General features: G+C 34.7%; 2 protein-coding genes and 2 long non-coding RNA genes across 11 annotated transcripts; 2 read left to right on the top strand and 2 right to left on the bottom strand.

Annotated features, from left to right (window-relative positions):
- Positions 1-756: 756 nt before the first annotated feature.
- LOC143265435 (uncharacterized) lies at positions 757-5450 on the top strand. 3 transcript variants are annotated; one of them, XR_013039993.1, is made up of 3 exons: positions 757-3015; positions 4497-4580; positions 4806-5450. It is a non-coding gene; the product is annotated as an uncharacterized LOC143265435 (long non-coding RNA). The 3 variants fall into 3 exon arrangements; XR_013039994.1 differs by lacking the exon at positions 757-3015 and adding an exon at positions 3233-3653 and having other exon boundaries at positions 4528-4580; XR_013039992.1 differs by lacking the exon at positions 757-3015 and having other exon boundaries at positions 3233-4580.
- Positions 4777-8601, bottom strand: LOC100874921 (pre-rRNA 2'-O-ribose RNA methyltransferase FTSJ3). 2 transcript variants are annotated; one of them, XR_013039991.1, is made up of 6 exons: positions 8385-8601; positions 6831-8219; positions 6369-6773; positions 5920-6304; positions 5522-5833; positions 4777-5450 (listed from the first exon to the last, which is right to left on the bottom strand). XR_013039991.1 is itself a non-coding variant. In XM_012279863.2 (5 exons), exons 1-5 carry the CDS (start codon positions 8449-8451, stop codon positions 5587-5589), a joined length of 2493 nt encoding a protein of 830 aa, XP_012135253.2. In that variant the 5' UTR covers positions 8452-8601; the 3' UTR covers positions 5517-5586. The 2 variants fall into 2 exon arrangements, 1 of the variants encoding a protein (XP_012135253.2); XM_012279863.2 differs by lacking the exon at positions 4777-5450 and having other exon boundaries at positions 5517-5833.
- Positions 8602-9228: 627 nt separating this feature from the next.
- spoon (A-kinase anchor protein spoonbill) lies at positions 9229-20418 on the top strand. Of its 5 annotated transcripts, none has more exons than XM_012279867.2 (7): positions 15065-15241; positions 15437-15800; positions 16113-16946; positions 17012-17524; positions 17622-17837; positions 17910-18040; positions 18148-20418. In XM_012279867.2, the coding sequence occupies exons 3-7, from the start codon at positions 16157-16159 to the stop codon at positions 18238-18240; spliced, it is 1743 nt and encodes a 580-aa protein (XP_012135257.2). In that variant the 5' UTR covers positions 15065-15241; positions 15437-15800; positions 16113-16156; the 3' UTR covers positions 18241-20418. The 5 variants fall into 5 exon arrangements, with proteins under 5 accessions (XP_012135254.2, XP_076393656.1, XP_012135257.2 ...); XM_012279868.2 differs by having other exon boundaries at positions 15065-15355; XM_012279864.2 differs by lacking the exons at positions 15065-15241; positions 15437-15800 and adding an exon at positions 9229-9414.
- LOC143265436 (uncharacterized) lies at positions 12702-14849 on the bottom strand. The gene is made up of 2 exons (XR_013039995.1): positions 14212-14849; positions 12702-12838 (listed from the first exon to the last, which is right to left on the bottom strand). It is a non-coding gene; the product is annotated as an uncharacterized LOC143265436 (long non-coding RNA).
- Positions 20419-23425: the final 3007 nt, after the last annotated feature.

Raw genomic sequence — 23425 nt, 5'->3', positions numbered from 1 at the left:
ATTCCAAATTCTATAATTCCCCAATTCCTAAATCCTCAAATTAAATCTACATGTACATACAAATGTCTGGTATCGCATAACATAAGTAAATGCGTCAGCCAAATACTAGATGCTGAAACGTCTAAATCATAAGCGCAACAGATTTTGGAAAATACTTATGTTTTCTAATTCCACGATTGTTTAGAAAAAGTTAAAATAACGTAACAGCTCGTAGCCATCGCTAGTTATAACGGTTTGCCCGTGACCAGCGAAGACCTTGGCAATGACTTGCGCGACACGCTGCGACGTACGACAAGTTGCAGGGCAGCGCGCATGCGCGGCTGCGCGCGCATCTCGCTCGATGCATCCGGAGGTCGCATATCCCATGCACATCGACGACAACAACAACCTTGACCTTATACCTCGGCCCGCTGGCCAACGAGGTCCATCCACTCCTGAACGGTTGAAGGTCACCGGTACCGTGGCCAGGAAACCGAGACGAGAAGAGGGAGACAGGCTGATGGCAACGACGCCGAGGAGCAACAGAGAAGCTAACAAAATCCAGCCGCTCGATCTCCCTCGAGGACGCGTTAACGATTCTCAATTACCGCGCGTCAGCCCTTGTCTCGCTACATCTACCTCCCACCTTTTATTCCATTTTCTATATTTTCCATCTCGCTTCCGACGTTTATTCCTGTTTCTATGCTCGCGTGGGTTACTTTTACTATCAATCACCGTGTTGCGATCCGATTCGATTTCTGGCTTCTGCTTTTGTGGTTCAAGGCTAAATAACAATAAAGGTTGCAAGATGCGTTTTTAGAGACATGTGGGCGAAGTTTTGTTTGCTCGGATATATTTTAGCTGGGTTTCAGATAAATGGGAGATCGCCTTTAACTTTGTACACTTGTGTCGTTTAAACGAGGAAAAATATGTAATGTATAAGTAGGTTTAATAGCATCGATATAAATACTTACATGGAATATTTAATAGTGAGAAATATGATGTATTAAACTTGTTACAGTATAGGGTTATTATGGGTCATTTATTGCGACTATGGGTCACGTGACCATCATCCTAACCTAGATTCCCAAATGTCTAAATTGAAAAATCCCTAGACACGCAAACTTTCATATCCCCAAATCACTAGAACCTCAATTTTCAAATAAAAAAATCCCTAGATTTCCAAGTTCCATAAACTGAAATCCCTAGACCTCCCACTTTCCAACTTCAAAAATCAGTAAAACCCCAAATCCCTAGATTTCCTAATTTCTCAATCCCCAAATCCTTAGATTCAGAAATTTCAAAATCCCTAGAAACCCAATTTCCAAATCCCTAGACTCCCAATTTTCAAACCAAAAAATTCCTAGATCTCCAAATTTCCAAATCCAAAAATCACTAAAACCCCAAATCCCTAGATTTCCTAACTTCTCAATCCCCAAATCTTGAGATCCCAAAATTTCCAAATGTCACATCCCTAAGCCCCCAAATTTCCAAATTCCCAAATCCCTAGATTTCCTAATTTCTCAATCCCAAAATCCCCAGATCCCAAAATTTCCAAATGCCAAATCCCTAGACCTCCAAATTTCCAAATCCCTAGATCCCCAAGTTCCATAACCCCAAATTCCTAGATTTCCTAATTTCTCAATCCCCAAATCCCTAGATTTCCTAATTTCTCAATCCCAAAATCCCCAGATCCCAAAATTTCCAAATGCCAAATCCCTAGACCTCCAAATTTCCAAATCCCTAGATCCCCAAGTTCCATAACCCCAAATCCCTAGATTTCCTAATTTCTCAATCCCCAAATCCCCAGATTCAAAAATTTCCAAATGCCAAATCCCTAGACCTCCAAATTTCCAAATTCCTAGATCCCCAAGTTCCATAACCTCAAATCCCTAGATTCCCTAATTTCTCAATCCTCAAATCCCTAGACCTCCAAATTTCCAAATCCCTAGATCCCCAAGTTCCATAACACCAAATCCCTAGATTTCCTAATTTCTCAATCCCCAAATCCCTAGATTTCCTAATTTCTCAATCCCAAAATCCCCAGATCCCAAAATTTCCAAATGCCAAATCCCTAGACCTCCAAATTTCCAAATTCCTAGATCCCCAAGTTCCATAACCCCAAATCCCTAGATTCCCTAATTTCTCAATCCTCAAATCCCTAGATCCCAAAATTGCCAAATGCCAAATCCCTAGACCTCCAAATTTCAAAATCCCTAGATCCCCAAGTTCCATAACCCCAAATCCCTAGATTCCCTAATTTCTCAATCCTCAAATTCCTAGATTCAAAAATTCCCAAATCCCAAAATCCCTATTCCTGCAAATTTCCATATCCATAAATCCCTAGATCTTGACCTAAAATAGAATTATAACTGTCTTTATCAAAATTACACAAAATGCACCATTAATAAAATGCGCTGTTATCAACAAATATCATAACTGAAATATTGTCAGCGTTATCGGCAATATATCAAAATGTCACTACATCGGTAATATCCTTATCGACCACAATAATCCTCCCGACGTTATCGATACCTAATATCTGTGAAGTACCAAAAAAGATATCGAGCATCTCTGACAAGTGACGTCGATAAAGGAAGGTCCAATATATTCATGGAAAATGTGGTAAAAAGATTACAAGCCTTATAACTAACGTTATACCTAGCACAATGAAAATGGAATGCTTGTCTCGCGAACGATTCTCGTACAGATTAGAGACGGTGGAAAGTCGAGGTCGCCCTTGACGTAAGCGCCAACCGCGTAAAGATACACCGACACATTGACAACCTTTCATAAAAGATCCTAAGCCAGGAAACTTGACCGAGTAACATGCGTCGAGTATTCCTTGGCTATAGATCTGTGAAAAAGAGTAAAACTGTGATATTATCGCTATTAAACTTATTCGGGTTAAAATATTACTGTACAAGTAAATTATCTTGCGGGAAATAAGTGTAGAAATTTGTGGACCTGAGGGTGGGGATCTAGGGACATTCTGGGAAAGTTGGATACGTTAGAGATATTAGATTTACAAAAATGGTAAATAAAATAATAATAAAAATAAAAATAATAGAGATAGTAAAAGTAATAAAAATAATACAAATAACAAAAAATAAAAACACTAAAAATACTAAAAGTACTAAGAATACTAAAAATACTAAAAATACTAAAAATATTAAAAATACTAAAAATTCTAAAAATACTAAAAATATTAAAAATACTAAAAATACTAAAAATATTAAAATTACTAAAAATATGAAAAATACGAAAAATACCAAAAATGCCAAAAATACTAAAAATACTGAAAATAATAAATAAATGTAGGAATATATATAATCCTATAAATAGTCCATAAAAATTTAGAAACTTAGGGATATAAAAATCAACAGAAATCGAAAGTTGAAAACATGTCCTCTTTTGAGGCTCTTGGCGCCAACGCACTGTAAGATTTATATCACCTACAAGTGTTTGGCGCCAAATGCAAACTTGGCACGCTTTACGTAAATTAGAAACAAGTGGATGTTACTATATCCGAGATCTAGTCCTTTAAAATTAAACTATTACGACTTTCTAAAATCGTCTGATGGCAATGAAAACAAGTACAAGTTAATAGAATCTTGTTTGAAATTAAATGCAAATCGTTTTAACGTCGTCAATGCAAATACTGTCTTGACTAGGTACAGTGCAATCTTTGTAACTTTTCAAAAAACAAGAATATAAATTTAACGTAATTCCCCAATTCCATAATTCCCCAGTTCCATAATTCCCCAATTCCATAATTCGCCAATTCCATAATTCCCCAATTCCATAATTCCATAATTCCCCAATTCTATAATTCCCCAATTCCATAATTCCCCAATTCCATAGCTCTCTATTTCATAATTTCCTAATTTTAAAATTTCTCAATTCATAAATCCTCAATTCCATAATTCTCCAATTCCATAGCTCTCAATTCCATAATTTCCTAATTCTAAAATTTCTCAATTCATAAAACCCCAATTCCATAATTTCCCAATTCCATAATTCCTCAATTCCATAATTCCCCAATTCCATAGCTCTCAGTTCCATAATTTTCTAATTCTAAAATTTCTCAATTCATAAATCCCCAATTCCATAATTTCCCAATTCCATAATTTCCCAATTCCATAATGTCCCAATTCCATAATTCCCCAATTCCATAATTCCTCAATTCCATAATTCCCAATTTCATAATTTTCCAATTCTAAAATTTCTCAATTCATAAATCCCCAATTCCATAATTCCCCAATTCCATAGCTCCCAATTCCATAATTTTCTAATTCTAAAATTTCTCAATTCATAAATCCCCAATTCCATAATTCCCCAATTCCATAATTCCCCAATTCCATAATTCCTCAATTCCATAATTCCCAATTCCATAATTTTACAATTCTAAAATGTCTCAATTCCATAATTTCCCATTTCCATAATTCACCCATTCCATAATTTCCCAAGTTCTAAATCCACGAATCTTGTTTAAAATTAAATGCAAATCGTTTCAGCGTCGTCAATGAAAAATACTGTCTTGACTAGGTACAGTGCAATCTTTGTAACTTTCGAAAAAACAAGAATATAAATTTGACGCAGTAAGTAATTTTGTATATTCTACTTATTTAATATTACTTATTTTACTACTTATTTAATACAATTATATTGTTATACTGTATTGTAAATTTGTAGAATTTGAAATTAATATTTACGGTAAGTCACCATATATCTCAGTACATAAACTGCAAGTTTTGTACAAACTTCAAGGCAATTGAAGTAAACAAATGCTTAACCTATTCTATATATACGCATGTTTATTTCAGTTATCTCGACTGCATATTTGTAAAAAAATCCGTCGCATCATGCGAGTTCTTGACATTGACCACAGGTTATGTCCGCGTTACATCAGAGGTGGAATTTCCTGTCAATTAAAAGATACGTTTAGATAATAACGTTCTCTCGAAGATAAAAAATTGCACGTTTTGTAGAAATGAACGAAGCCGGAAGAGATGATGCGAATTTTGGCGCGAAGCCAAAAAAAAGTTCCGACGCCACTTTCATTGCAACGATGTCGACGTAAAACGATCTTTCTAAATGCCATCGGCCTTGTCCTTGACATCGACCGCAGCGTCCCGATGCTACGCAGCCCATGATTGCATCAGAATGTTCGGTGCACGGAATACACTTGGGAAGGATGCCGTTAACGTTGAAGCGGGGCAAAGAGTGGCATAATGTTCAAATCGATCATGGTGGGAGGTTTCACGTGGATGGACAGGTAGCGATGTTTATCTGTATCGTTTAACCTCATCCTATATCGCTTCATGAATCGTGATACTGCATTTAACTTCGACAGCGATGTTTATACTATAATCTCGCTATATGACACTGGATGAGTTTACAAGGTCATATCTTTCAAACTCGCTAAATCCAGTCATTCAAATCTGTTATATTTTCAATATCAAAATAAACTGCAAAAAAACATAGATTAATTGTAATAAAACAAGGAATTAAGATGGAAATATTAAAAGATGATATGTACAAAACGGTTTAATTTCTTTGTGTGTACACACAGCATTTTTATGTACAAGCTTCACGCGGAAACATTTATTTTTTTGTCTTGTTAGTTTTTGCCTTTGCACGAGGTGGTTTGCCACCGCGAGTTTTCTTTCCACGTCCTTTGGTTTTTTCCTTCGCCTTTGCGGCACGTAAGTCTTTTTTCATTCTGGGATCAACCAGCTTGTAACGTCCTTTAATACCCGGTGGTCTGGCTACTCTCTTCTGTGCCATATGCTTCTTCATTACCACGTACGTAACCTCTTTCTTCGGTTCCTTATGAGCTTTCTTGTACAATCTGAACACATGGAAATAAATATAGATATTGTTAAGCTTATCCCTTTACTTTATCAAGATCTATTAGAGTTAATCCATTGTACTTACGCTTGTAATTGCTTCGCCTTTTCTCTTTCGTTCATCTCCGCACTTTCCATTATCTGTTCCATTTTTTTCTTAGCTTTTTCCAATTTACGCACTGCTCTTTTTTTCTTCCTTGCTTTCGCTTCCAATACTTTCTTAATTGGCCTAACATTCAAATCCTCGACCCGCTTCTTGTATTCGTCGACAAGTTCCTTCGGTACGGGTGCGTCTTTCTTCATGTGTTTCTCTTCATCTTGTATAAACCAGTCTGGCAATTTCTCATCGTTAAATGCGTATCTGTTCCATGCTGAGTCCACTAAATCCCTTCGAGTTTTTTTACTTTGAATTAGTAATGATCCTAGTGCTAGATCATTCTCTGATAAGTGCTTCCTCTTTTTTGATTTGGTACCTGTCACAAAATAATAATAAATTATTCATATAACAAATAATTTGCTGTAGAATAATATACTTACTTGTAGTATTAGTTTTGTCTTTAGTTTTATTGTCACCCATCATCTCTTCCATATCATAATCAGAATTTGTGTCCTTGTCATCATCATCATCATCATCATCATGACTAACATTATTTTGTTTTACCGTTTTATTTTCTTTGTCACTATCTGTATTTTCTCCTAATACACGACCTCCACCCTTTTTATATTCTTCAATCATTTTATCCAACTCTAAATCTTCATCTTCCTCATCATCTAAATTCTTAAATATGTCTTTTTCAAACCACAGTTCTGCCTTATGAATTCTTTTAGTTTTCTTATCTCTGTAATCTAAGTCTGTTAATAAAGGATTTTCTGGTTCGTCCACAAAGTGCACTTTCTTCTTCTTCTTTTTACTTGTATCTTCGTCTTCAGAGTCGTCCAAACCTAAAAAGAGGTTATGTAAGAATATATTCTTTTATGGAGGAAATTATAAATACATACCTAAACCTGATTTATCACTGTCTGATTCATCCGATGAACTGCCAGGGTCACTATCCTCCGTCTTATAATACAATCCTGAACTATCTAACTGTCCTTCCTCTTTATTATATTTTATCTTTTTAGGTTTTATTTGGTCGTCGGATTCTACGTCGCTTTCCGCTACGACATCAGGATGTTGATCTATTACACTCTCTAACTGTTCATGTGTCTTAATCTGCTTTAGAGTAAACATTTCATCCCCTTCCATTATTGGACCCTCGTTTCCTTTATGAACCATTTTTAGATTGAGTCGCATATTCAACTTCTGCCTCTCTTTATTCACTTTCTTCTTTTTACGTTTCAACTCTCTCTCCGTTTCTGCTCTAAGTTCTCCAATCTGTTTTGTAATTTCTTCATCTTCCATATCTTCCAATTCTTCTTGAGTCAGAGGGGGTGCTTCCGTTGTTTCAGTAGTCGCATCTGCCTCCTTCTCTGCTGGTGATTCTTCTTCTTTCAAAGCCTCTTTGATTGATTTCCACCATTTTAGCAGTCGTCTTAAATCTTTTTTTCCTAACACTTTGATGTCTTTACAGCACTCCTTGATTTCATTGGTCGTCAATTCATGATTCGTTATCTTTTCATCATCAAAAACGATAGCTGAAACAGTTTGCAATGCTTCCACAGCATTCTCATGTGCTACAAAATCTTTGACGGACAATGTATGATACAAGGTATAATCATTCTCTGGATAACCCTCTGCTTTATGCTTCCTTTGAACTGGATTAAGTACATTCAGTTTGTTTGTAGGCTCTATGTCTAATTCAGAGAACACGTATTTTGGATCTAAAAATTTGGGATCCAGTTTATCTGGAGCAATATAGTACTGACAGACAACGAAGATTTCAGCAGACTCTAAACGTGACGCTTGAGGTTTAGTTGCATGTACTTTCCTAAATAATTGTTGAAGTACCCACAGCAAAGGTTGATAATCTTTTGATCTAAACATTTTGGTAACAAACCACCCACCAGGCCGTAAAAAGTATGTTGCCATTTTGAGGGCAGATAAAGTTAGAGAAACCTGTTGGTACGCATCGTGAAGCCAATTTTTACCAACATTTGGTGCACCGTCGTGCAATACAACATCAGCTTTCCAAGTTTTTAATTCTCGAGATATTGCCACACGACATTTGTCTGTGGTAATATCTTCCACTAAGCTGATACATCCTGGTATGGGCTTTATAGGAAACAAATCTACGCCGACCACTATGGAGGATACTGGCATATTCTGACGGGCGACTTGCATCCACCCACCAGGAGCAGCACACAAATCTATGCATACTCGAGACTTTTGTAAGAATTCAAACTTGCGGTTCAGCTGGATCAACTTGAAAGCGGCACGTGATCTATAACCTACAAAACATAACCTATAAGATATCTTTCATTTGACAAATAGTAAAGTCAAACTTAGTACACGATGTACTAAGTTCTAGTAATTTATATATAAAGTATGTAGTTTTAACAGTCATAATTTTTGTTATATAAACTTAAATTATAATGTTGCAAAAAAATAATTACCAGTCTCCTTCGCTAAGTGATAATATTTATCCTTCCTCTGCTTTCCTACTTTTCCTTTTTTACCCATGTTGAATTATTTTATTCACTTTTCATTAAAGACTTATTAATAAAAAACAAGCTGTGTAAACTAAACTGTAAACAACGCACGCCGCAGCATGCGGACGTTATAAAAGTGAGGTTATGTGAGGGTCCTCGAAGTTGGGTTATATACTATGGGGTTAGGTGGGACAGAGAGGAACCATAGACTATGGACATATTTTACATTTTTGTAAATGTGTCAAAAAAGATATACAGTACAAATATTAAATAGATACATTTATAATTTTAATATATTTAATTTTGCGTTCCCGCTTCATTTTGAATATTTTCCATATTGTATCGGTTATGTAGAGAATGATATTAAATAATTAATTATCGTTCGATCATAATTCCTACATTTCCGGTAGCGCTATTTTAGTTTCAATCGATAATGTCGCATACGACATAAAACAAGGCCATTTAAAAAAGAATTATACAGTAACTAAGTAAACAAGTGGAATATTAAAATAGTAAAAGAATATAATAATGTAATACTGAAATAATAAAATAGAAAAATAGTAAAATAGTAAAATGCTGGTATAAAAGTTTTTAAAGTATATTTTTCATATGTAATCTCATCCCACTTTACGCAAACGCTTCACCCACCACAAAGAAATATTTAATCGACTTTCTAAGCCATATAGGCTGTATTTTTTATTACGTACAATAACTAGAATTTGAAAGCGAATGAAATTTAGCGCCACATAAAGTTACGGGAATTGTCATTGCATGGCGCTGCAGTCGCGCCATCCCGGCCATGCTGCACCCGAATTCGTGCCGCCATATTGTCTCTCACGAGTCAGGGAAAACATTGTGGTAACGTGGCGTAATTTTCTACGAAATTCGAGAAAAATATTGTTCGGTGTCCCCGGAAGTTCATCGTAATTGTTCACAGGACGCGTACAGACCGTTCCAGGGAAAGTTGTACTTCAATCGAGGTGTAATTACACAGGTACGTCATTCATCCCAAACAGACTTCGTGCTCGTATGTCTCGCCTAGCGGTTTTTCTTTGTTATCTTTCATTTAACCCCATATAAAACCCGTGAATTATCCGAATTTGTCGGCTTCGGCATTTCGAACGGACGTTCAGTTAAGAAAATACGATTGCTCATTGTTTAACACATTTTATTCTACACATTCATTTATCTCGAATTTGACCTACAGTCGCATCTCCGAAATTCGGCTGACCGCGATGTAAGGCCACATGTTCGCACGAAAAGAAACAAAATCCGTTCGTTCGAAACATGCGACGTTCAGACTCTTCTCGTTCGTTGCTCTCGTTTATTTACAACAGAACTGCACGTTGATTATTTCTCTCCGGCTAAATATTGATTAATATCAAAGTAATCAAGAAGTTGGGACGAGTCGTAGACATCTGGAAATGGCGTGATCGTATAATAGAACGTTCTCCGTCCGCTCATACTCTCGCATTCCATCGTGTACCTTTTTTCTGTGAGCTTTGATTGATATTCACATGACACCCTGTGATTGTAGCGTACGAAGATACTGATAAATCGTGTGGCAAGCTAGTAATTTTAAATTGCAGTGTCTAACGTTTCTTTTAGCAGTTTTTGAATTTATTTTGCCACCGATAGCGTACATCGATAACAACACTTCGAAAGCGACATGCTTAAAAAAGGAGAGTACACACGTGAAGCGTTTGCATGTACCGGGTGTAGTTTTATTAGCGGGAAGATGTACAAAAATTACATAACTAAATTTTTTAATTTACAAATTTATTTCCATTGTGAAAGTAAACTTGAAATTCTATTAATTCCCCTTTCTATACATAGTCCCGCCATGTTTATTCAGACACCCTATATATACGTATGGTGTATCTGCTCCGTATGTATGGGCGTTTAAAGGGTCAACACACTGTGGAGTCGCTTTTAGTTACATATGTGCTATTTCTAAGATACGTTCGGTTTCGTGTCGCTTTCTAAGGAGATTGGCCATGAATATGGCATTGGTTATTTCCGTGTACTAATTTCGGTTCGATTTACCTGTATAAAAAAATTGAATATCAAGTGAAGTGAACATTTTTATCTAAATAAGTGATATACATTTTTTTTATCAGGTCACAGTTTCCGTCAGTTACTTAAATTATTCAATAACAAAATAAAATTACAATATTCTGGTTAATAAATTTGTGATACTTTTTAGTCTTATATTTATTGAAACCGCAGATAATTTTTATATTATATTATATAATTTTCATATCATATTATATATTATATTTCATATTAATTTTTATATCATATTATACATTACATTTTATATTAATTTTTATATTACATTATATATTATATTTTACATTCATTTTTATATTATATGAATATTATATTTAAACTGAAACTATTAGTACACCATATAGTCTCAAATATTTCTAGTTACTCTGTTTTGTAAATAAGCACTCTTCTCATACAAGGTCACCACAATCTACAATGTATTTCCTGCGATTTACCGTCGATAGCTATCGAGATTACAAATATAACATTTACAACTCTTCATCGCGATAATAAATATCATTGACTCAATCCTGAATTAAAGGATAATTTACGCTCAAGTTTATCTTCGCATCATTTTTACCAACTGTTTTATTCATAGTAGTTGCACCGCGATATCTTTTATCAGTAACTATGGTATACTCTCACATTCATTAACGTCCATGATCTTTAGCCTTTTCGTTTCATTCGAATTACGAACGTTATCATAACTTTCTGTGTTAAATACTACGAGCTGTCACTTTATTTTTAAGATAATTTTTCGGTGTAAATTTTATAGTTATGGTACCCACGCGTGGCGCGAAATTCAAACCGCTCGGCGGCAAATTAAATTTACAGACTGAAATAATTTAAACGGTTTATTTATTTCCGATGTACCTTTGCTGAACCATATGTTTCTTTTTCTTGCGGTTTCGGTCCTTCTCACGAGTTCTTCCTCGTCCCGTTCCTTTTCTTCTTGATATTCTTACCCGGATTCGGTTACTTCATCGTTCTGCGTGTGCAGGTTGGGCATTCCGAGAGCACGTTGAACCGCGGTCACCGGTCGTTTCTTATATATCTATATTTTCATGTAACGATCGTAAACCCGCCATTTCGACGGGTGTCTCCACCTGTCAACCGGCAAACTGATACAATAAGCTTAACCGTGTGTCTACAAATATAACCTGTAGTGTCTCGCATTTAACATATACAGTGTATTATTTTTTTACAAGCACTTTGGAACTTACAGTTGGTAATAATATTATTACTATAAATATATATTAATATAACAACTATAAATATATATTAGTATATGTAATAATTGGTCACGTGACCAATATATCTTTGGTCACGTGACTCTCGTTTCCCGCGTAAACTTCCGATTGTCAAAGTCGTTAGAAACGCAGGTTTGCTGTATCATGGAGAAGTGACAAGAGACCTAGATGCAGTTTCTGTGATCTAAATATTCTCGCATCCGTATTCGAGATAATCTTAGAAATTAATAAGTGGGACTCGAATAGCTCGAAGCCATTGAAAGGCATTAAGCAAGAACGTTAAGTAGATTCACGGCGTGAATGTACGGGGTGTCCCATAACTCCTGATTAATTATTCAGAAGGTGATATTTGAAGTTACATAAAATTCAAAAGTTCAGGACTTTCGAAATGAGAAGGTAAATGCTTCTGCCATATTTAAAACTGTGTAGTTTGAGACAAAATTGGAAAACACCCTCTTCTGTGAAGTATAACACTTCAAGTGTCACCAAGTAATCACGTAAATATTTATATAATGAAATTATATTAAAGTGTATAACTTTATAAGTGTATGGTTTGTTAAAAAATTATTTCACCGGGAAGATAAATGCACGTAACCTAGTTCGAGCAACTACGTCGAACAACAGTTACCGGTTTCATTTTAATTTAACTTCTTTTTTTCTCTTTCGTACAGCGGCACATATCCCTTCTCCCTTTCGAGCAGCACCGGTAAGAGCTGAAATCGTGTTCTTGCCTCACCTTGGCCGATCTTCTTTCTCACTCGTTGACGTCGAAACAGATTAAGCGGCCATTGAAGTCGCCCTTCCGATGCAAATGTGTTCGATAGTAATTGCTTACGTTCATTCACCCGTTGTTCACTACTATTTAACGTTTAAAAATAATTGACTTCGTTCGATGAATCGAGAGAGGTTATAGTTTGATGTCATCAGAGCTTTGGGAATTTTTTTTAGGGAGACCATTCAATAAATGGAAAAACCAAGGTAGGATCTTTGTTGTGTATATTTTGAGGTGTACAGAGGTATTTTTTTATTTTTGCTGCGCAACAAAATGGCGGAGTTGTGGCTTCCTCACAATAGCGGTTTTTGGGAGCCCATGTGCAGCATAACTGTAACGGTGACCTAGAATAAAAGATTAAGATATTTTATTTTCTGGGTAACTTCAATACAATTTATTTAGCACTATTAACATCATTTTATGTTATTTTACAAAAATTTATTGGTAAAATTTGTTGTGTAAAATCTTGTGAAAAGTAATACCTCTTTTCAAATATTAAATTTTTGTAAAAATTAATATTTATAAATATTCTTATGTATTTATTTAGTAAAGTTAACGATGAAAATATAGATATTTAGCTGTGAAATAGCTATGAGGAACAGAGCTTAGTTTATTCTGTGTTTATAGGCGTTCTATAAGAAACCACTGTGAGGCCGCTGTAGAGCCGCCATTTTATTGGTAAATGAAAATAAAAAAATACCTTCATCTACCTTAAGACATGCATAATAAAGAAATGGTATTAGATTTTTCATTTGCTTTATAATTTTTACAAAAAAATTTAATTAAAAATATTTTGATTTAGACTCAAAACTTAATCTGTGAATTTTCTACTTTTTAGATTCCCTGAATTAAATTTTCAGTTGCAATAAATTAACGCATCACTTAATGGAAAGCCTTGTACTGATGAATTTATAACCTTCGATAAGATGTCGATGGACGTTATGAGGCATTGAATTATACATTGCAAAGTAGATAAAAATACTTTTTATCGCTTTTATGTAATTTTAAAAAGGTCACATTACAAAACAACTTTCATTTCAGAGATGAGAGATCAGTAACATTAAAAAAATCAAGATAGCAGAATTTTAGACGGTATCAGCAAATATATCTTTTTCATTTGATATTTATACTGCTACAGAGCTACAGTATATTAATTATTATTTATAGTATTTAATAATAACATATGAAATAATTAATATAGTACAGTCACATCTTTTATTAATTATTATTAATTATTCTTTACAGTATTTATTAATACTAACGTATGAAATAATTAATATAGTACAGTCACATTTTTTTTTAATTATTTTATTAATTATTATTAATTATTCTTTACAGTATTTATTAATACTAACGTATGAAATAATTAATATAGTACAGTCACATCTTTGTCATTATAAAATACAAAAAAAAGCATGTAGGCAGCAATGTTCAACGCGGGAACTAATGAATGAATCTGGATCATATGGTATTCATTTATGGTCACGCATTTACATTTGCTAGTTATACAAATTAATTCTGACCGACTCATCCGTATGATATTACACATTAACCTCTTAATATTACAGTTGTAACGTTAACATTTTTATTCTGCAAGTTGCAATATTTAGAATCTGCTAAAATTTTTTGTATTATAAAGCTTGAATACTTAAAATTTATTTTACAAGTTACAGAGATCAGGATGTCAGGATAAGTTGAAAATGGCGCCAAAACTAACCTCAAAGTCTCATTCTATGAACCTGTAAAGTTTCCTCAAAGACTAAGAACTATTATTTCTCCATTCGATCCGAAAGAAGAGAAATTCTTACGATTAGGAAATCGACACTTTTTTGCAGTAGAACATGCACAACGCGAATTCCACGGAGCTACCGGTTCGCGTGTGACTGCTTGAAATTGTATCCTACGCCTAACACCCGTCCGATGGAAACCTATAATTTTATTCGCCGTTACGTAATCCCTTCCTTCTGATCGTCAATTTTAATCCTTTTACTTTCAACGCAGATTTTATGATAAACGTTAAATCCACTTTTTCCGATTTTCAGAAACAAAAAATTCTACAAAAATCTCATCCTGATTTTTAACTCGTTATCGAATATAATTACACTCGCAATGATAATTGTAATCACAAAACTGCAATCTGAAGTATCATTATCTTTCTAATCAGTTGATTTATAGAAAGTTACAATCGACCGAAAGTTCAGCTATACAGCTGTATTTAGAAATCAGTGGCACGTGTTGCACTGGCAGTTTAAATCGCCTACGTAATTATGAGCTCAGAATTAAATACCGTCGTTAGCGTTAAAATATTTGCAAGCAAACCTTACTGTCTTTAACTATATATATCTCCCTATAAAGGAAGCTTTAAATTAGTACACATTTCTGTATTTAAACGATTGATTTATATTTTTGAAAATGTGTGTTTGAACAATCTTGTAACGTTAAAAAAAAATATCAGTTTGAATCTTATCGCGATGTGAATGTCACTTAACGTAATCGCGCATGCGCAGTGGTGAGCGGTTCCAGTCGAACTGGTCTGGAGTTACCACGTGCTGAAATCCGCGCTTGTTCCGCAAACCGCAGTACCGCGTTAGTCGCATTAACAGTACCTTCGACTTGCCTGTGTTAATTATTTGAAAGTCCCGTGGAACTTTCGGTTTTCGTCAGTTTAGAACCTGTTACGGACGATTGTAACAAGCTATCGGTTTGTCGAACGGTCACAGATGGGAATAAGCATGGACGTAACGTCGGTGAGTCCCATATAAATCTATCCTATAGTTTCAACCTTCGTTTCTAGAATCCTCGTGCGTCCGGTGTCCCGTAGAAATACACTCGATCGATGTCAGTTACTTCGAGGATTTTGGGTGAAGTTTTTGTGCCATAAAGTATTTGAACGTTTTTCTAAGACTACATATGTTACATATGTGTACTTGTTTGTTGTTCAGAATTCGAAGATTTTCGAAAGGTCGTTCGTTCTGTGCAATTACCAGATGAAATGGAACGCTTTCTCCGGACTTTAGCAGATGGAAACTGAGCACACTTTATGCGGCGGCAATTATGTTATATTCCCTGATGTGTAGTTTTTATTTTGGTTCATTTTGAGCCACTTTGAGCGGAGTCTCGCTATATGGCCCTTTTTTCGACTACCGCCTCTACCGCCGAAAATTTCAAACTTTTCTTTATATCGAATATTGTGTTTTGCTTTAAGTTATTCGAGCGAGTATATAGCCGGAAGTTACGCTTGCGAAACGGTAATTAGCAAAGGAAACCGAGTAAGACAAGAGCTCAAGTGGAGTTAGGTTTCAGCAAGTTTGTATAGTTGATAACTGAACCGTTATATTTTCAATTATATCCTTTTACTCGCGGTATAATTCAAATGTAATTTAATACTGTAACTTGAAAATTAAAATTTTTTATCTTAATTTATTCCTAATTACTGTACTACAAAGCAACTGTTCCTAAATCCCTAATTAGTACCCTTAATTTTTAAACACAATTATTTGTAAATTTAGAAATAAAAAATTTTCCTAATCATAAATTTTTAATTTTCCCAAAATTCCCATATTCCTAGATTTCAAAATCCTCCCACCTGATAATAATTCATAATCATTTGTGTTTCAGGAGAAAAAGGTTTTTAACAACAATCGCTACGGTGGATTTGAAACATGTCAGCTACTCATATCCAAGTTGTGAAGTGGACCTTCCCTGCTTTTGCACTTATAATTGGTCTATTGTGGTACAGACGTCGTCGAGTAGACAGAACTGATCCAGGTGGAATTACCACTGCAGATAATAGTGACAAGAACTTTGTCAATCATAAAAAGGATATACCTCCGTCAAAATCCAACTTGAATTTTTACGATTCTGGCATACAGTTTGATGAAACATCCTCATTGAATTCTTCTAATCAGCTGATAGATGATATCATTTGTAGCCCAAGAAAAAGAAGCGAAAGTTTAGATATTCCTCAGAGGAAATCTTGCTCACAGCCTGTTTCTGCACATTCGAGAGTGTCTTGTAAAGATGATCAACAATGGTATGGTTATATAAACACACCGGCGAGCAAAATGGAAATACAGCTGAGCAGTAATCCTAAGATAAGCAATTTCGAAATGGTTGCCAGAAGTAGAAATTCGTCTTTGGAAAACGTCACTGATACCAGTGGTAAAGTATTGAAAATATTTGACAATGTTGTTGAGGAAGAGGAACAAAAGTTACCTGGTGAGAACAACACAGAGCTTGATAACAAAGACCCGAAAGTTGATACTAGCAATGAATGCAATTATCTTCCAAACAAAGAATTATCTGGTTCCACCCCATTGAAAGAAACTGTCAAGACTCCGGCTCAAGCACTGTCCGAAAGAGACTCTGCTAATCACAGTCCGATCTCTGGTGTTTTAGAAGGTAGCGTTACAGATGAAGTCAGAAGTGAAGGGAGTACAGACAGTGGAAAAGGTAATATTCTTCAAAGGAAACAAACTCGGAATGTCGTGTTATTGATTTAATAACATTTGTTCTAGGTGGAAGTATTAAAGGCCATCCAAAGGGCACAGCAAATCCAGTGTTATATGAATTTAGTATACCGCAACATTTATTAGGAAAATTAATTGGTCACCATGGGAGTTTCTTACAAAGCATCAGAATCAAAGCTGAAGTGTACATAGTTATCAAACGTCATCCCATATCAAGAGATCACAAAATTTGTGCCATAGAAGGTTCTAATGAAGGAATCAACATTGCCCTAGACATGATACGACAAAAGTTTCCAGAGAAGAAGTATCCTCAAGTGACTCTCGAACAGATTGTGTCTTCAAAATTACCAGAAGAAATTCCGTGGGTCACAGAGTTGATGCAGTTGTCTTTAGTGGAAGGAGTGAACAATGACGTTGTTATGTGTCATATAGTTAAACCAAATCGATTTTTCGTACAACTTCCCACACACCCCTCATACCCATATTTGCGGATTTTAGACGAAAACATGACACAATTATATGACACCACAGAATCACCTCCAGTTCCAGATGATCTTAGTAGTACGTTTACAACTGAAGTTCTCTGACATTCTTCAGATAATAGTCGGTGTTACTCTCATAAACCTGTCTAATTAATTGTATGTATTGCAATTTACAGGAGGTATGATTTTAGTTGCAAAATGGTATACTAAATGGGTCAGGGTATTCGTTGAACAACCGGATCCCAATGGAGAACGACATTTAGTGAGGCTCGTGGATCACGGTGGTTATTGGTTTTTCAGTAATTCAGAAATGAAAAAAATTAGGTCAGATTATCTAACGTTGCCGTTCCAAGCAATTGAAGTATTTTTAGCGAATGTGCAACCAAAGAACGGTAAGTCCACTGTGTGAGGTTATGTATAACCTAAAATTTTCATGCATTTCACTGATTTTGTCTGAACATCAGGGGAGTGGAATGAAGAAGCATACAACATAGTCCTTCATATGTGTTCGAGAATTGTCGGTCAAGCTCAAATAGCAGGATATATTAATACGAACACATATGTCAATTTATATTTTAATATTAACAAACATGGAGTAAGTAACCTTTCTTACATGGAAGATAGAATATATATGATTAGTTATCGAGATCTAAATATATTTTATTTGCTGTTATGGTTGGTTATATTGTTATCATTTTGCAGGTGATATCTCTTGCTGACGAACTCATCGCGCGCGGGTTTGCGGATCCAGTACCGTTAGAGAGCGTAGTTCCAGAAGAAGTATCATTTTCATAAGGTACCAATTAGAAATTTAGTCCTCAACTAATTGTACTGTAAAGAAACTGTACGGTGATAATACGTGATCATGTAATATTTTTAGTCACTAATTGCGTATAATTTGTATTCATCTCATACTCTGAGTTTCATGTGAAACCTGATACGAATCTGCTAATTGAAACTTTGTATCAATAGTAGCATCTTCATTATGTTTGATTATACTGTTCAATATTTATTAGGTCGAGTCACGTGACCCGTATCGCATATATTCTCTTGTTACAAACAGTATCATTGGACGCGTATTTAATGAACATTTATAAATACTCGTGTATGATTTGACAAGTACAAATGTGGATTATGTTTAGAATGTGGCACGCGATGTTTCATCGAATCTTTTAATACCGTTTTCCACGAGCGGAACAAAAGTTCGGATCAAATATTACGGACAGTAAGATAATCGTATGGAGAAAACAGCACTTTTGTTTTCGTACTTATTATATACTGTCAGGATGTACGATAGACAATATTAAACTAAAAAGATGTAAAAGGAGTAAAATGCCACATTCGGCAGATCATGTAAGAATATAAGGACCCTGTACATTTGATATAATATTCGAAAGGATTTATAACGTAGGAACAGATTTTTTTATGGGTATGATAGTATAACATACGTCCTTTATAAGTTATAATAATAGGAATTACCGAAATCACATAGTGTATTGTCCATCATACTTTTACTTCTGAAACTGTCGTTTTTCGTGTGGGGACAAATCCGACAGATGACACTGTGGTGGCTTCAGTAATCGATGAAAAATTGAAAAAGAAAAACGGTTGCAACAAACGGAATACAAACTCTGAGACTGCTAGAAGAAAAATAAAATGCGACTGTACGTTGCGTATTTAACTTTTCCATTATAGGCAAATTTCAAGGTCACACGTTTTTGTATATAGTGTAACATTTCTTCGCCGTTTATAAAATATTTATAATATACCGTAACGTAACGAGAAAAAAAAGGAAGCAACGGTTAGACGCTGGCTAGCTCTATACACGGTGATAAATATGAAAAGTGGTTGTATTATAACTGTTTCGGACGAATCGGGAAATTCGCTTCTCTATTACGGGTCATATTTGTTCATCGCGATTTTTAGCGCACTAAAGTACAAGGAAGTTTTTGTTTCGAAATTCAGCAATATTATTTTTAGTTTATCTTTTTTCCATGATTGAGTTTCAAAAGGATCGTCCAATGGCGGTGGTATTCGCAAAAATTGGGATCACTATCTCAGAGTTGTTAGAAAAGAAACTAGATATTGATACGTTTAGAGGCTTATCGTATAATACATGTACGCTACACGTACATATATTATACGTTGAACTAAATTATTTTCAATGATGGAAAAAGCGTATTTTTTATAAAAATTTTTTTTTTTTGCGTGATCGTAATTTCTTCCAGCAATTTTTGCTTCCTGAATCCCGGATGAAGTGTCTTAAATGTTCACAATATTTTTACACTGCCATCGAACAGAGCTTCGAAAGCTGCTGTTGTTGTTTTCATAGATTGTAATTTAATGTAGTGATGTTCAGCGATTCACTTCGAACGTTTCGTTTAATTCTGTGTATAAACTGAATTGTATTGAACAGACGTATTAATAATTTATATAATATTTACTACCGTAAGAGAAAATTGCAGAAAAAAAGTAGAAAAAGAGAAGTTGATAATTCAGTTGGTGAATACATTTCAGAATTGTTACTTGTTATAATATTTTGCTATTATTGATACGTAAACATCATAGAAATTTTCTAGGAATATTAATCCGCTGTTAAGCCTCTTTTTTTTATTATTGAATCATGTTTTGATATATCACCGTCACGAGAACGAGAATTTTCTGATTTATTGAAATATTTTACATTGGTTAGTACAATATTCCAATCGAGTGTAACGCAACGAAATTGTTACGTGGTTATTTTATCTTAACATTCGGCGCGTCTTTCCGAACAGAAGAAGTGCCGATTTAGGGATTTATGCCGTATAGCAAACCATGCCAACATTGCGTTGCGTACATGTACATAATGCGGAAACATTCGGCTATTCATGTATTGTATGATTTCATTAATCACTACCGATTAAATTAAGCTCATTTTGTATATACCTCAATGTAATCTTCGGCGTTTTCATTAAATTTACGTCATTTTAAAAATTCTGCTATTTTCATTTTATGTACTCGTTTGAATGTTATCTTCAGTCAAATATTTTAAGAGCCACTTAAGTTTTAGATCATGCGATATGGCGTGCAACATTGTTGCTAAATGCATAATCATGCATTTCGTGCCAAACTGGCAACGTTTAATGCTGTGTCATTAAAGAGTAATAGATCAGACTTGTACTGCTGCTTCAGCCAATTTCTGACACTTTCATATTTGTTTACTTCAATTAAAATAAAAAAATTGTGTCCAGGTTTCTTGGAAGCTGTAGTGGACTAAGAAATTGTCCACCTAGCGGTGAAAGGTGGAACTACAATAATGTAAAATTGCGATTTTAGACAGAATTAGTGAATTTTAATTGTTTCTGAGGCTTGTATATTGTTGTATGATCCAATTGGAAGTGAAATGATGTTAGAAAAGCTTGCTGAAAGCTCTGGAAACGAGAATTACAAAAAGGTAATTTTATGAAGAAAAAGTGTGGCGCCATCTAGCGGCGAAACAGACGAACTAATGAAAAAAAACGTATGAGTACGCATATTAGGAAATTATAAAAAGTCATATTTCATGATTTTCTGGGTGCATTAAGTTTCCTGAGACATTTTAAAGTAAATTATTATTAAGGTTTGAGGTATATTTTTATCGATTAAGCTTGAAAAATCCAAATTTCTCGAGGAGTCATTTCAAATTTGGCGCCAGTTCATTGCAAGATGCCTACCTTTCACTTCAAGATGGCGGCATGTGTACCGTTTTGAACCAAGCTAAATAAATATTGACTTTTTGACCTTAATCAGCAATAAAATACAACAAGTATTAATCAAAATTTATTCTAAAATGTCTCAAGAAACATATTATATCAAAATAGTCATGAAATTTAATTTTTTATATTTTTCCAATGTGCGTGTACGGAAATACGTTTTTTACGGTTAGTTCACCTGTTCCGCCGCTAGATGGCGCCACAATTTTCCTCCATAAAACTACATTTTATTCATTTTCGTTTCCAGAGCTTTCAGCTAGCTTTCATGACATTATTTTACTTCTAATTTGACCATATATCAATACACAGACGTTAGAAATAATTAAAATGCACTAATTTTGTAGAAAATCACAATTTTGTATTTTCGTAGTTCCACCTTTCACCGCTAGATGGACGCCAGTTTTTCAGTCCATGTTCTGCAATACTTTTTAATTCCATTTCCTAAGTTTTTAACAAAAAGTTATGACGTTTAATACATTATAATTCGATTAAATATATTATAATTTGTTTAATTTAATAGATTATAATTTTTTACATCTACAACTTAAGTCGCCATGGTACTTTAATTAATGTGAACCTCAGTCATGAAATTCAATAATCAAAAATTAATTTGCACAAATAAAAAAAGACCAGTGCAAGAACTTTCTAGTTACTTGTTTAAAACATGAAGTACACAAAAGATTTACTGCGGAAAATTATTATTATTCAATAATTTTGAAAGTACCTGAGTTACATTGAGGTGTTTTTACCATAGGTCGCCATTTTTCCTAGATAAGCAAGATATGTCCTCGTGTGTACAGGTTATAAAATTTGAATGAAACCGCACCATAAATCGGCTTCAAACCAATTGTGCCACATTCGTGGAATGACAAATCACTATCGGAAAATTTACTCCTTTTTCACCTTCCACGAATCTAACAATAAAAGGGGAGGCAGTACACTGGCATTACGGTGTCAGTGCCGTGTCACGTGATCGAATCTACTGCAATGACATTCAGTTTACGCTGTGGGACCATGGTTATTAAGCGAGACCTACTATTTAAGTCCCTCTCGTGCCATCTCTCCTGTTTCGGGGGTTCCCTGACCACCGAGTCCCTTTTGAACCGCTTAGCTTCGGCTCTGTTGATTCAAGACGATAATACGTGGCTGCAAGAGGTTTTACGTGAACAAAAACAGAAGAAAAAAGGGACTTGTAGCGGAGAGGGACGCCAACAGAAGACGGCGAGTCTTCTAATTACAGATTCACATTGTCAGCGAAGGACCCTAACCATCGTGCTTTGGTACCGCCTGTCAATTTCACCTCGAAATAATTCGATAACAGCTCGTATTCTGAATGGCACAACCATGTTCTAGTGGTTCTTTTTTTTACTGAACACAATGCTGTAACGTTCAATTATGTGTACATCAAATTATTTATCCGAACGGATTTCGTGTACGGGCTTCGTAGAATTCTTGGGACGGTGAGTTCAAAGTTTTTGACGGGATTTTTTATTTTAGAGAGATATAGGGAAATCTAGGAAGAAACTAGGGTTATAGGTAAGTTAAAAGGTTAGGGTTATTTGTTTTGTGAGATGAAATTATAAAGTGGTGCATTGGTGAGGCTGTGAATGATAAAATAGTGAGGTGTTATAATAATAAAATGGCGGATTGGTGAAATAATAAAATGGCGGATCAGTGTAATTATTAAGTGGTGTAATAATTTAGTGATGCATTGGTAAAATGGTGGAATGTGTAATCATAAAATGCTGAAATGGTAAAATAGTGACATAGTTAAGTGATAAAATGGTGAAGTGGTACAACAACAAAATGGTGGATTGGTGAATATCAAAATGGCGGATTGATGTAATTATAAAATGACACAATAGAAAAATAGTAAAATGGTGGAATTATATAGTTACAAAATGGTGAAGTGATGAAATAGTGACAGAGTTAATAGGTGAAATAATGTAGTGATATAACAACAAAATGGTGGATTAATGTATAACAAAATGGCGGATTTGTGTAATTATAAAATGACACAATAGAAAATAGTAAAATAGTGGAATTGTATAATTATTAAATGTTGAAACGACGAAATAGTGACATAATTAAGTCGTGAAATAGTGTAGTGGTATAACAAAATGGTGGATTGATATTATAACAAAATGGTGGACTGCTATAATAATAAAATGGTATAACGCCATGATAGCACAATGGTGGTATGATAAAATAGTAAAATAGTAAAAAGATAAAATTCAGAAATAATATAA

This window comes from Megachile rotundata, chromosome 11 (genome assembly GCF_050947335.1).
Source record: "Megachile rotundata isolate GNS110a chromosome 11, iyMegRotu1, whole genome shotgun sequence".
NCBI lineage: Eukaryota > Metazoa > Arthropoda > Insecta > Hymenoptera > Megachilidae > Megachile > Megachile rotundata.
This window is presented reverse-complemented; position numbering and strand designations above follow the sequence as displayed.